This window comes from Trachurus japonicus, chromosome 5, assembly GCF_045865225.1.
Source record: "Trachurus japonicus isolate A0001 chromosome 5, Traja_1.0".
Classification (NCBI taxonomy): Eukaryota; Metazoa; Chordata; class Actinopteri; order Carangiformes; family Carangidae; genus Trachurus; species Trachurus japonicus.
The window spans coordinates 7,301,475-7,314,511 of NC_140911.1; the positions used below are offsets into that span (position 1 = coordinate 7,301,475).

At 40.3% G+C, this 13,037-nt stretch overlaps 1 protein-coding gene across 1 annotated transcript in view; it reads right to left on the reverse strand.

Annotated features, from left to right (window-relative positions):
- Window positions 1-496: 496 nt before the first annotated feature.
- Window positions 497-13,037, reverse strand: part of cpne5b (copine Vb) — a 157,158-nt gene continuing 144,617 nt past the window's right edge. Inside the window, exons 17-21 of the mRNA XM_085775897.1 lie at window positions 12,822-12,949; window positions 10,849-10,951; window positions 2,974-3,031; window positions 2,354-2,427; window positions 497-1,455 (exon numbers count right to left, since the gene is read on the reverse strand). Coding sequence (XP_085632023.1) covers window positions 1,264-1,455; window positions 2,354-2,427; window positions 2,974-3,031; window positions 10,849-10,951; window positions 12,822-12,949 — 555 coding nt within the window. The 3' untranslated portion in view covers window positions 497-1,263. The remainder of the gene's footprint in view (window positions 1,456-2,353; window positions 2,428-2,973; window positions 3,032-10,848; window positions 10,952-12,821; window positions 12,950-13,037) is intronic.

Genomic DNA, 13,037 nt, shown 5'->3' on the forward strand with positions numbered 1-13,037 from the left:
ATGATTGGCTGGTTTACCTACTTGATAATCCAGGCTTGGATTGTACAGAGTAAATGATTTGTGATATTATGTTCCCCTTCTCCCTCCCTTTTTTTTTTAAATATTCTGTCTCTTACTTATGTGCTAATATATTTTGTAATTACATGTAACAAAAGCAACAATACAAAATAGTTTTTAGGGTTAAAGGGTTAAAAAGGTTAAAGGAGTTAATGAATAATCGGTTAATGCTCTGTTTGTGCAACATCCCCTGTAATGGGAACCTATCTGGCTTGAGTGAGAATCGTAAACATGCCCATTTCAAATGATATTTTATGTCAAATCGTAGCTTCAGTACAAATGTGTTTGACTTGCATGAATAAGTTGGGTACTTTGTTCATAGCAGCACTCAAAAGGATTAAAGATGAGAAACCTGGTAGCATCATCATATGTCTTAGTGTATAGACAGTTTGTGCTTCTCATGTGCATCAACTAAAAAAATTAATTAGTGCTCACTTCCAAATGAATAAAGTTTATGGGATTCAAAACAGATCTATCAAATGTCCATGCCCACTCTGAATAACATTCGAGAATAAATATACTGATTATGGGGAATTAAATCCTCTAACAACATGCTCTTATAAACATTTAGTTACTCAAGAAGATAGGAGGTGATACCTCATGGTATGAAAAGCCTGATTAATGTTCAACATAATAAACTATAAACTACACACCTGTAGTTTCTCCTCCATCAGAACTGATGCATTAGCAGATATGTAGATAATCCCCAAGTATAAAAACTAATTCCAGAAGGGAAAAACCGCCTAAAAAATATCACTGCATTAGGCCACACAGATGACTGACGAGCAAGGCTTAGGTCAAAGTTCACATGTCCTGATACACTTATAGAAACAACCACAGACAGGCACAAGTTTTAACCACAACATGACCTTTTTGAACCAACCTGCCGTCAAATTAGATGTGAAACAGTCACCGCCTCAGTGTCGATTAAAAGGCTTTCACCAATGAGTCCCTTAAAGACTGCAGCCTCTCTTCAAGAGAAACCAGCCAAGTGAACAAATCACACATAAACAGAAAAACAATAATAATAAAAAAAAAAAAAAAAACATTGCTCCAATTGTCATTGGGAGGATACGGCACGAAATTCAACACCCATTTCCTCGGTGCCTCGTCTCCTGTTTCCACCCAAAAAAAACAGGAGGTAGAGAGTTCTCAGTGGAGTCTGAGTGGCCGCTGCGTGCTGTCAGTCCTCAGCAGGAGGGGCCTTCAGATCTGTGTGTGGTGGTGTGTGTGTCCGGGAGGTGTGTAGGGAGGCGGCGCCGGGTTGGGTTTGATCCCCCGGCTTTTCATGTAGGAGATGAACTGGTCGGGGATCTCCGCTAGCACGTCTTTGGCGAGCCGTGCCATGCTTAACACGTGGTTGCCTGTCCGGTCCATATAATCTCTGAAGGGAACAAACTGTGTGGGAAAGGAGAAGAAACTGTGACACGGATACTTACATCGAGGTTTTTTTTTTTTTTTCTTCAGAGTACTGTTGTGATTCATGGAAAGCTTGCAATTCTTTTTTTATAACAACGTACACAACAAGGCTTTAGGAGCAGCGTTGTATACTGATTGGAGAAATCCGGAGGGATCATGTTTAAGCCCCAATGTTAGTCAACATTTGCTGGATCCTGTCAGCTTTAGGATGCTGCTCTGTCACTAATCCTTTGCTCTGGCTTCCCTCAGGAGTGAGAGGAAAGAAATCAGCCCAAGTGGAAAGATAAATCTTACTCATCCCCACTAATTCAGTCCTTTTGAATGTTTTTCCCTCTCTCTTTTGTATTATTTGTCATAACGCAATAAGGAAAATTATTTAGCAACCACCCCAAAACCCTGACACATCACGTTCAATCTCATTAGTAGATGATGGACAAAACATGTGGCGATATGGCTCACTTCCATCATGAAGCACTATACAACTCTGTTGTTCAATTGTTTTTCAATGAGACACATCAAGTTTCCTATAGTGACACATATATCAAGTTTCTCAGTCTTGCAGGAGCCACACAGATGTCCTCATCTGTCAGATTTACAAACGCTCACAGATGGTGCTTTGTCAGAAACGGACGCTTTAATGCACCAGCCCGACTGAGATAACAGCATGAATATAAGCGTATAATATTAAATAGCGTATAACTTGATAAATTATAGCTAGATAAACATTTCTCATCAGTGCTTTATCTGGGCGTGGTTTTTGCTTCCAGAAGTTGTTGTTATTGAAACTCTGTGAACTTTGACTCCACACTTGATTCTGTGTCTCAGTATCTGCAGGGAGCTCGGTCAAAGTTTCTTTCATGCCGTGAAGGGCAGTCACCTGAACAATGTCTCTTTCTGCCAGTTTCCCCCGGGATGAGATCCTGATGTCATCGCCATCCAGCTCCACCATAGCTGCAAGCCACGATTACAAACACACACACATACTCACTGCCTTTAGCACAGAGACATAGTTGATATACTGCAGATGTTCTAGCTATCATATACGATAGTTTAGCCTTAGGATTTGTAAAAGAGAAAAGGATACTGAGCTGTGCAGCTGTAATCTGTCTTTATTGCGTGTCTAATCAACTAATAAGTCCTTTGTTATCGTCTCTATGCAATTTAGAATCACCGCACTAAACACGGCAAACCCAGCAATTAACCTCAGCCATTTCTTCTACAATTATGCCTGCATCCACCTACACATTCCCCCTCTCTACCGACTCAAATGAGTTTGTGCAGCAATTTTCTCTTGGGCATTTCTCTTAATCAGTGCTATAGAGGTTAGTTTTGTTTTGCTCAGTTTATAAATGTAAATGGTTTAAAAACATCTGAATGTAATTTCTTTTCTTTTTTTTTCAAATATTTTATCTCAGATGTGCCTGTTAATGTGCATATAATTACAGGGATATTTGAGAATTGTGACCATGCAGAGGTTAAAAAAATTCAAATACGTACCGTCAAACTCAGCCTGACCAACTCCAACTATGATTATGGACATGGGAAGCTTGGCACCCTGCACAGAGACAATAATGATGGAATAAATATATAAAAAAGCACACACCCACACACACACACACACACACACACATACAAGAACACATTTCTGTTATTGGAGAAGAGGAGAGAAGCTTGTCCACATCACCACTGACCTGAAATGCTCATTACTGCATATCACACATTATGGCAGTTACATGCTCAACCATGTAGGTTACAACCTCACTAATGTTCTGTATCCCCCTTTAACAAGCTCAATGACCTTTTCTGTCCACAGAGTGAGAAAAGACGGAGATTTAGAGACAGGAAGTCCATTCTGGTTCTGCTTTCCTTATCCCAGATGTTTAAAATGTCCCTGAATCCAATTTTCCAATCATATAAATGCTCCTCGTCTTATCTGGACATTAAATTTACTGATAACACCACTGAGATATTGGGTTAATAGGGCAGTAGTATCAATGCTAAAGCTCTTTGAATGGCTAAAAACACAATGTGACCATAAGTGATTTTTTAAGATATGATCAAGTGTCTCCTATACTGGAAATAGAAGATGCTAACCTGCTTGCCATGCTAAAGAACCATTATAAAAACTAAGAAGCTGGTTAAAGATAAAAACAATAAGGTGGTACATGGCAGAGGAAGGGTGTCGTAGACGTTTGTGAGTCAGGAGAGGAGGGAGAGGGAGGAGGCGCTAGCTTCAGTCAGTACAGCGACCATCCTCAACTACCTGCCCAGCCACTCCCAACCACACCTCCAGTCTGTTAACACACTCCACTGTCTATAAACTAGAAATGCTCTGATATAGTTTTTCTTCTTCCTCTACCAGTTTCGATATCAGTTGATCCGGAGAACTGATGCAATAGCACTGTTAAAAAATATATTTACCAGCTTTATACGAACACTGTATGGATGTGCTGTGATTGCAGTCATTGTTGTGTAGCCTGAACAGATCAATGGGATTCTCTTTGACTGTCAGTCATAACAAAGAATAAAATAAATAACAGTTCCCTCGCTAGTTATCGTAACACTGGTGTTATCCCTTGAAATTAAAGCCTTGCATACTGCACACAGCTAACATTACAATGTTTACAGGAAATCAATCCTCCCTGGCTGATCTAAAACAGTAGTTGCCGCCGGCTGTACAGCACAGCTTCCTGTTCCGGCTTTTAGAGTGGTGAAGAGGAATTGTTTTCCAGGAAAACCGACATTTTATCTGGGTGTGAAACTGTAAAGTTTATTAATATATTATGTGGTATCAGATCAATGCATAGACTAGTGGTCTCTCTGATGTCTGATACAGTATTTTAAGCAGGATTAGAGGCATTTCTTAAACTAACATCAGTATTGGACATTTCTGCTCTAAACAAAGGAAAGATGCAAAATCGAGAAGACACCAACATTTGTGAGACACAGAGCACAAGAGCTGGTGAATATATTTGCTTTTGATGGAATGGGCTTGTGAGAATATGCTGTTGCTTTGTTATCCTAATTAATAATTACACATATTGTAATTTAACAAGATTAAGAATCTGCAGCCGTCTGCTGCACCACATCCTTTGCTGATCAGTTGTAAACACAACTTACAACTGATGCTAATGGCAGTGCCACTGGTTTTGCAGGTGTGATGTGAAGATCTGTCATGATGAGTCATTTCATATGCATCCAGATTTGTTACATAATATGGGACAACATTTTAATATTTCGACTGGTTTCACTCAACTTAATTTCTTTTAATGCTGCTGCCTGAGTGTCAGTGGCTGCATGGCTCCGTGGCACACCATTGCCCGTTGATGTAATTTCCAGATAGATGGCAACATAAATGCTCAATGCAAAAGCTGCTATTATGTGTTACGAGTCTCCTGCAGTCACATATTTTCACAAAGCCGTTACAACAAGTGCAGTTTTATCTCTGGCAAAAGACAAATGTACTGTGGCAAATCAGGCAACCTCTCATTGCCACGGGGATGAAAGCCATTTTTGTTGACACCACGTCAGCAGCAGCACATCAGCGCTATTATCAGTGTTCAACACAACTGCTGTCAGTGCTTGTCCTCCCACGCATACACACACACACACATGAACACACACTTGCAGGCATATATGTGTATGTGCATATCTGAAGACGTACGCACACATCAGAACTTCAAATGCCACCAAAAATAACCTGGCACTCCACCATGCCCCACTTTTGCCATTCTCTTGTCACCCTGACTGGCAGCTGAGATCCAGTCTAATGAGACAATAAAACAAAGTGTCCATCAACACTCATTACCCCCAACAACTTACTCTTAAACCCAAATTTCATGCATGTACTTGCTTCTATGGGTCTTTGCATATGTGGAGCCATTAATGCAGGCACACACACTCTTAAAAAGATAGTTCAACATTTTGGCAAATTGGCCCATTGCCATAATCCCTATAGTTTTAGCAGTAGGTTCTTTGCCTTTAATTGTCGGTGCAAGCTATTTTTAGAACGGCGGAGCAGAGCCACGAGCTGCTTAGAACTACGCTACGGAGGCTAAAGCTGCATTCACATCGGACCTTTTGTTTTTAGAACGAGCGACGAGTTTACATGTTAAGTGAATGCAAACGAGCGAGGGAGCGTTTTATTGCCCAGGCGAAAAAACGCTGGGGCTCGGAGCGACAGCAACAGAGCGTCGGAGTGTTTTTTCGCTCAAGTTGCTCCCGTTGCTCGAGATGAGAAATCCCAACTCTCCGGCCGTCAGTCGCTCGTCGCTCAGCGCTGATTGGCTGCCGTAATCCCGGTGGTTCCGATGTAAACAGAGACACATGGCAGTGGGCATGATGTCATCAAAGCGAAAATGCGAGTCTGTGGCTCTGTGCCACATTGACGAGCGGCTGCAGCTGAGCGACGGAGCGTTTTTTTCGGAGCGATACGAGCGACAGCGACAAAAATAAAAGCTCCGGTGTGAACGCACCTTAACTCAACAAACTCATCAAATATACAATCCAACAACTCCAAAACGCTCTTGTGGACAAGTTGTGACCAGCACATTCACCACGCTATGTGATAATAACAGAACGTTACGAGACAAGTTGTTTTCAAGGTAAATTCATGCAAAACCACTGATGTGCGTTTCCGTCAGGGGCAGTTTTTTGGCAAGCAGTCTCTGCATTTACCTCGAAAACGTTCCGTTATTATCTCATAACGTGGTGAATGTGCAGGTCACAACTTGTCCACCAGAGTTTTTGGATTGTGTATTTGATGAGTTTGATGAGGGGAACCAAGAAATCCCATTAGCCTCCGTAGCGTAGCTCTGAGCAGCTCGCGGCTCTGCTCTGCCGTTCTCAAAATAGCTTGCATCGACAATTAAAGATAACGAACCGCCTCCTAAAACTATAGGGATATTAGCAATGGGCCAGTTTGCCAAAATGTTGAACTATCCCTTTAAGTTCATGGGTATGTGTTTGGAGTGTGTGTCCTTTCTGCACAGAGCATCACCTGAGTCACTAGACCGTATCTCTCTGTGGCAGTCTCAGAGCTCAAGGCAGCAGACTGAGGACACCCTGCTTGTCACACCTTGACAGAAGTGATTTAATGTGAGAGAAATAAGCTGTTAACGTTTAATATTTGTTAATGGTCAACAAACCTATCCAGTGTTTCTCCTTTGCCCTGGCAGCAAATCACTAGGAGACCATTGATATTAATGAGTGTGTGAGATTTTAGCAGCGCTCATGATTTAGCAACGGCGGTGTGGCTGTAGGCTGTCTATTTAAAAAATAATAATAATCATTTTTGGCCTGTTGTTGGCCTGGTGTGAGGTGTTGTTGCCATCCCCGATCACACTTAGATATTAAGATTTCTTTTTATTTATGACCTCGATTAGTATTGCCTCGGTTTTTGTAAGTGCTCTGCTTCAATTATTTTACTTTTAATAACCATGATTCATCTCATTTCACCATTCATATTCCACTTAAAACGAGAATACTCCCAGAGAGAGAAGGCCTCTGCACAGAGAGCACAGTTCTCAAATTATGTTTTTAATATATCAGATTTTATTTTTTTCCTTTTTATAACTAAAGCATCTGTCACATTAATGTCACGGAGCTGCTTCACAAATCACATCATGAACCTGCTGCTAGTTACTGGTGGTTTATTACTGGTGGTGATGAGAACAATTGCAAATCAAAGTACTGAACTGAAGCACACATGTCCAAAGGGCCCTGACTTATTGAATTAATAACTTGTTCATGTTGGTAAATGTCTATGAGACAGACCCTAATGTAAAAGGGGGAGACAGTGAAAGTCAGGTGAAGGCCTATAATGTATATGTTTTTGTTGACTTGCATTTTAATTACATATCCTTTTAAGTTGAAGGCCAACAGAAACAATTGAATGCTCCCTCAAACAGCATTTATCCAATCACAGAGTAGCAACTGTCCCTGACATAGCAGAGGTTTCATATAAAATTTCTTCACATATTAAAGTTTTGTTCTGCATTAAAACAGTCTGTTAGGTGCCTGTTGTTGTTGTTGTTGTTGTTGTTGTTTTAGCCTTTCAACAAACAGCAAAAGTCTATGGAGTGGATTAATAAAGATTTATCTGCACTGAACTCACCTATAGTCGGTATCATAACCAGCTAAGAAGAAGAATTACTTCTACATTAGAGAAACTGTGCCCTCCCTGGTTTTTTTGAGAGATAATAGCCACTTGGCTGTATAATTTAGACATACATGTTAAATTTCATACGTATACATGAACATTTACATGTTCAAATTGCTATATGAATCAGTGAGTGCAGTAAGGTTGCTTGAGGCACTGAGTCTGAGTTTTTAGGTCACATAAGAAGGAAAAAAAATGCCTCAAAGTCTTAATTACTTCCATTTCCACCGTCCAAGTACTTTCCCACTGTGAGGGGACTGGTCCTGCACGCTGCATACATTCTGCATGGATCAGAGTCGAGGCTAATGATAGCAGCTCCGTCCTACACTTTGCTGCATTTACAGAAGTTAACAAACTGTGATCGTGTTACTTTTGCTGATCACATCACCTTTCTCCTGAAATAACAGCCCGATTTTATATTGTTCCTCATCCATTTTTAATATGCGGCCTAGCTAGCTTCATAGCAACACAAGAACAATGCTGTTTATTTATTTACATGTCTTATAAATAGATGACAAACTGGCTTTGATGTGTGGAGTTAGCTTCAACTTTCATCATCATGATCATGCATGTAGGCATCATGAGCATGTTTATGACGACTTTCACTTAGTTCCCCAGTCAATGAGAGAAACATGTAAAACTGAACCTCATAGGGATTTTTCTACCAATTCATGGAGCTATCATCATCTTAATTAGGAGGCCAATTATAATTCATACAATCTGCCAGTAACAGTTGTCATTTCAGCTGGTAAAATTGCTGATTGCTGGCCACAGATGACAAGCTGCTTTTGTCTTACACTGAAATCAGTCACTCATTTGTTTTACAGACGATTGTGATGTTAAATCTGCCACTGGCATCACTGTCAGTTGCTTTTTTTCTGCCATTTGCTAAGGGAGAGCTTGACAGGCAAATGAATGGTTCCAGGCTCAGCAAACAGCCACTTATTATAGGATATGCTTAACTTTATTATATGCACAAAGTGAAATTGTAGAATCATGGCATGAATGGGAACGGTTACAAATGGCATTTGGATATTTGAGCACACTAAATGCTTTATACAGAGCTGTGTAGCCTGTGCACGTTGATGTGCTGTAACCTTTATATGGAGATGTTGCACTTGTTAATGCTGTGTCTGGATTCATTCGACTGCAACAACAACCATAACATCTCTGTTATATCAAAGAGTTCCCATCTTTAACGCCCCTCTCATTCTCCTCACTGTAACCTCAGGTTCACATCACCATTACACCCTACACAACAAAGTTCAGCCTCTAATACAAAGTGAGAATGGGGTAAAATGGTTTGAAGAGAGAAGTGCTTTTGGTGGGTCCTGGCACTGATAAAGAGATGACGCACAAAGCACTGACAGATAACAAGTAGGAGATGAGAAAGAGGGGAAGGAGGAAAAAAAAAAAGTCAAAGGCAGCAGAGGATTTTGTTATAAACGGAGTGTGGTGACAGAAGTATGGAGAGAGCAGATGAAAACAAAGAGAGTTAGGTCTTTGAAAGAAGATGAGATGGAGAGATAGCAAACGTCTTTGTATTTGTGAGTGAGGGAGTCGGAGCTCCACAGAGAGAGAAAGAGAGAGGCAGCAGAGGGAGCCAGGCTGTGAGCAGAGGAGGGAGGATGCTGAGTGACTGATAGATGAATGTCTGTGGTGTAGCAGATGCTCTTGGGGAGTGATAGATCCTTACTATTCAGCCACATGGGTCTTTTTTACTGAAAACATAGGGGGGCAGATACTCCCAAAGTGTCCTGGCTCATGTGCACACTTTGACCAAAACACATCATATCACAAAACAAAACAAAACAAAAAAACCTGCACACACACACACACTTGCAAACACACTTTCAGACTTCCTCTCACTCTGCTTCTTGCGCTTTCTTGAAGACATATTCCAGCATGAATAAGTATGAGGAAAGACTTATATAACCTCAGCACCGTGTCCTCCCCTCGCCCGGGATCCGTGGAGAGTAAAAAGGGAAAAGCAGTGGAAGCATCGAGCATCAGTAGACAGTCAAGAGTGGAAGCAGTGAGATAGAGCAGCAGGCAAGATCTTAAAAGGAAGGTGTGGCTGTTCTAATGTTTTGACTAACAGTCGCAAATTCCCTTTAAATCCAGTCTGCTGGGTGTTCTGAGCCTGCGGCAGGTTGAGGAGGAGGAGGAGAAGCGCAGAAAAAAGGAAAAAAAAAAAAAGACCAAGGAAAAAGGGAAAGGAAGCCAGCTACCTGCTATTTAAAGCCAGGAGAAAGAAAAAAATAAGGAGTTAGGACAAGTTTTGGGGAATGCTCAGAGGAATAAAGCACAATATTGTTTTTTTTATTTATTGGAGCAGCAATATCTTTTCAGCTGCTGGATTTCATAACCATGCTCTCTGCCGTTTTAATAGTCTTTTGTTTTTCTGATGAGAAGGGAACACATTTGAACATTGATTCACAATAACAACAAAAAAAGAGATCTGTACCTTGACCTACTTTGGTGTAGCTGGCAGGTAAATTGTTATTGTGCTCTGCAGCCTGGAGAAGAATTCCTGCTTTAACGGATTCACGGTAATAATGATACTGATACTGATCATCATCAGTATTAATCATTGACGTGAGATGATATAATGCCAAATATTTGAAGATCTTTAACTACAGGACTTTTCCTTAAACAACATTTCCATTACTTCTTGACTTAAAGGGATAGTTCAACAATTTGCCTCGAAAACAACTCTGTCTCGTAATGGGTAACAGGTCACAACTTGTCCACGAGAGCGTTTTGGAGTTGTTGGATTGTGTATTTGATGAGTTTGATGAGGGAAACCAAGAAATCCCTTGAGCCTCCGTAGTGTAGCTCTGAGCAGCTCGCGGCTCTGCTCCGCCGTTCTAAAAATAGCTTGCACCGACAATTAAAGGTAACAAACCTACTGCTAAGACTATAGGGATTATGACAATGGCCCAATTTGCCAAAATGTTGAACTATCCCTTTAAGTGAGAAGACAAACCAGATTGACAACTTGTTGTATCTTGTTTGTTTAAATTGCACTGAGTTGTAAAGATCAACTCTTCAGAGTTGTTATCTCATGGACTTTTTCTTGGTTGTGAGCACAAACTTTCAAAATCTTGTCATCACCGAACAGTTGCCAGGCAACCAGTATCCCAAAACATCAACCTGTCACAGCACCGTTCACTTCAACATCTCCGCCCCGTCTCCCTCCCCATTCTTACATTTACGATGGCCTCTTTGGTCTGGGCCATGTCGGAAATGACACCGTCTGTGATGATGAGGAGCACGAAGTACTGAGAGCCGTCCTGCACCGCTGCTGCGTACCTACACACACACACACACATACAGATACAGATACAGACATCAAATAAGAGTGCAGTTTCAAAAACACACTGTGCACAGAATCCCAAGATATAGTTGTTTCAATATTTCAAACCAGGACCCCATATATAATAACATGTGGATATGACATGTTCCAGTCGCAGCATTTTGAGATGACGTATCAAAATATCTCCAGTTTCTTTAAGAACCTAAAGAGGAAATCTAATTTCTTGCGATTTTTGGCTCAGTGACAAATCTCAAATCTAAACATTGATATAGAAAATAAATGCATGACAATACACGCCTTACCCTGCGCTCTCAGGGTAAGGCGTAAGACATGAAAATTCAATACAAACACTCTTTGTCTTTGCTGTACTTCAGATAACACTCATTAAAATGCCTCATGATTAACCAGGCCAAATAATCAGGTGTAAGACAAAGCAGGTCTACGCTGTTTGATTCGCAGATTAACACCTTTTGTCGAAATCTCTTCCTACTTGACTTCACCTATTCAGATGCTAAACACTAATGATGGTTGTGTGTTCTCGCGGCGCAGTATGAAAAGTGTGACTCCATTTTATCGCAGTGACATTTTTAATTACAACAGAGCACCGGTGTAATCAGATGGAGAATTGTTTGGCTGTGGCTCAACAAATGAGGCGGTGTGAGAGGCGCTGACGGTGGGAGGAGGTGGGGGATCATGTCACTGTTTGTGTTCTTTGTGTGTGCTGTTAACTGCGAGTGATATGTCAGTATATGTTAATGGCTAAAGGCCCATTTGTCATTTGTTCCATCAGCTATATCTGCCACTCTTTGGAGAGCTGTCAGCCGATCTAAATTCATATTCAAGCATGTCACATCCTGTTTATTGTGTCTGGCAGGAAAGATATTGTCAGTGCAGCAGGTCAGAGAAGCTGTGGCACAAGAAACCAAAGCCTCCAAAAATGGCAGTAAAAATGTTTTTGCTTCTTTGACCTCGATAACTTCAGTTTTATAGATCAGTGATAATCACACACACGTCTTTTTTCCTCCATTTTCAAAATAAAATTGTGAGTTTTTATTGTTTTTATCATCTTGTTTTTGTTATTTAACTGAAATACTCTTTATGACAGATCCATAAAAACAAAGTTTTCACATGAGAGTTATGCACAGAGATGAAATGAAAACAAGCAGATGAGAGGATCATAAATAAAGAACCCAAAGGATACATAAACTGTCAGGACTCGGCATGTTTAATTACTATATCTTTGATATTAATAAACATGAGAAACGGAAGCATGAAGTGGATTTTTAGCTTATGTGAAAGTAAACCGTACAGGTCAATAAAACCAAACCAAACAAAAGCTTTTATATTAATATAGTATATAAGATAAAAGGATAAAAAAGAAATAATTTTTAATTTTTGATATACTGAGAGTAACTGCCATGAAGCAGGTGACCAAAGCATGGAAACAACCAAATACACCAAAATAAAGAGCATGGGTAACTACAGAACAAAGCTTAGAGATGGAAAGACTAACTTTTATAAATAGGGAACAAACACATATTTGGAATAAGTTATACTGTAAAAAAAAAAAAAAAAAAAAAGGCTGATCAAAACAGTGGAAATATTTAATCAAATTAAGGAGGTGAACTAAGTGGTCCTTTCTTTGAGATCCTCATTTGGGAAATACCTCAGTTTGCCTCATGTATATTTGTCTGTTTTCTTTAGGGTTTGTTATTAAAAAACAAAATGCAAAGTACAAAATCACAAAGAGAATGAAATGACTGATTATGTTTGTGAAGGCTAGAAGCTTTGCAATAACGTATTCAAAACAACAAAAGCTTTTATATTGGTGTTGTTGCACCACCAGGTTGCAGGGTGTTCTCTCACCTGGCCACATGGTTAACCACAGGAGCGAAGTTCGTCGGCCCGTAGAGCTGCACTGTCTTCAGACTTTGGTGGTACGCCTCCAAGATGCCTTCAATACCGTTACAATATGGATTTTCCATGTTTCCATTCTAGAGAGGAGGAAAAAACAGGACAGAGAGAAAAAAATATAAATTTCATGGTCTGGGTCAAAAACATTTATCAAACAAAGAAGCGGCA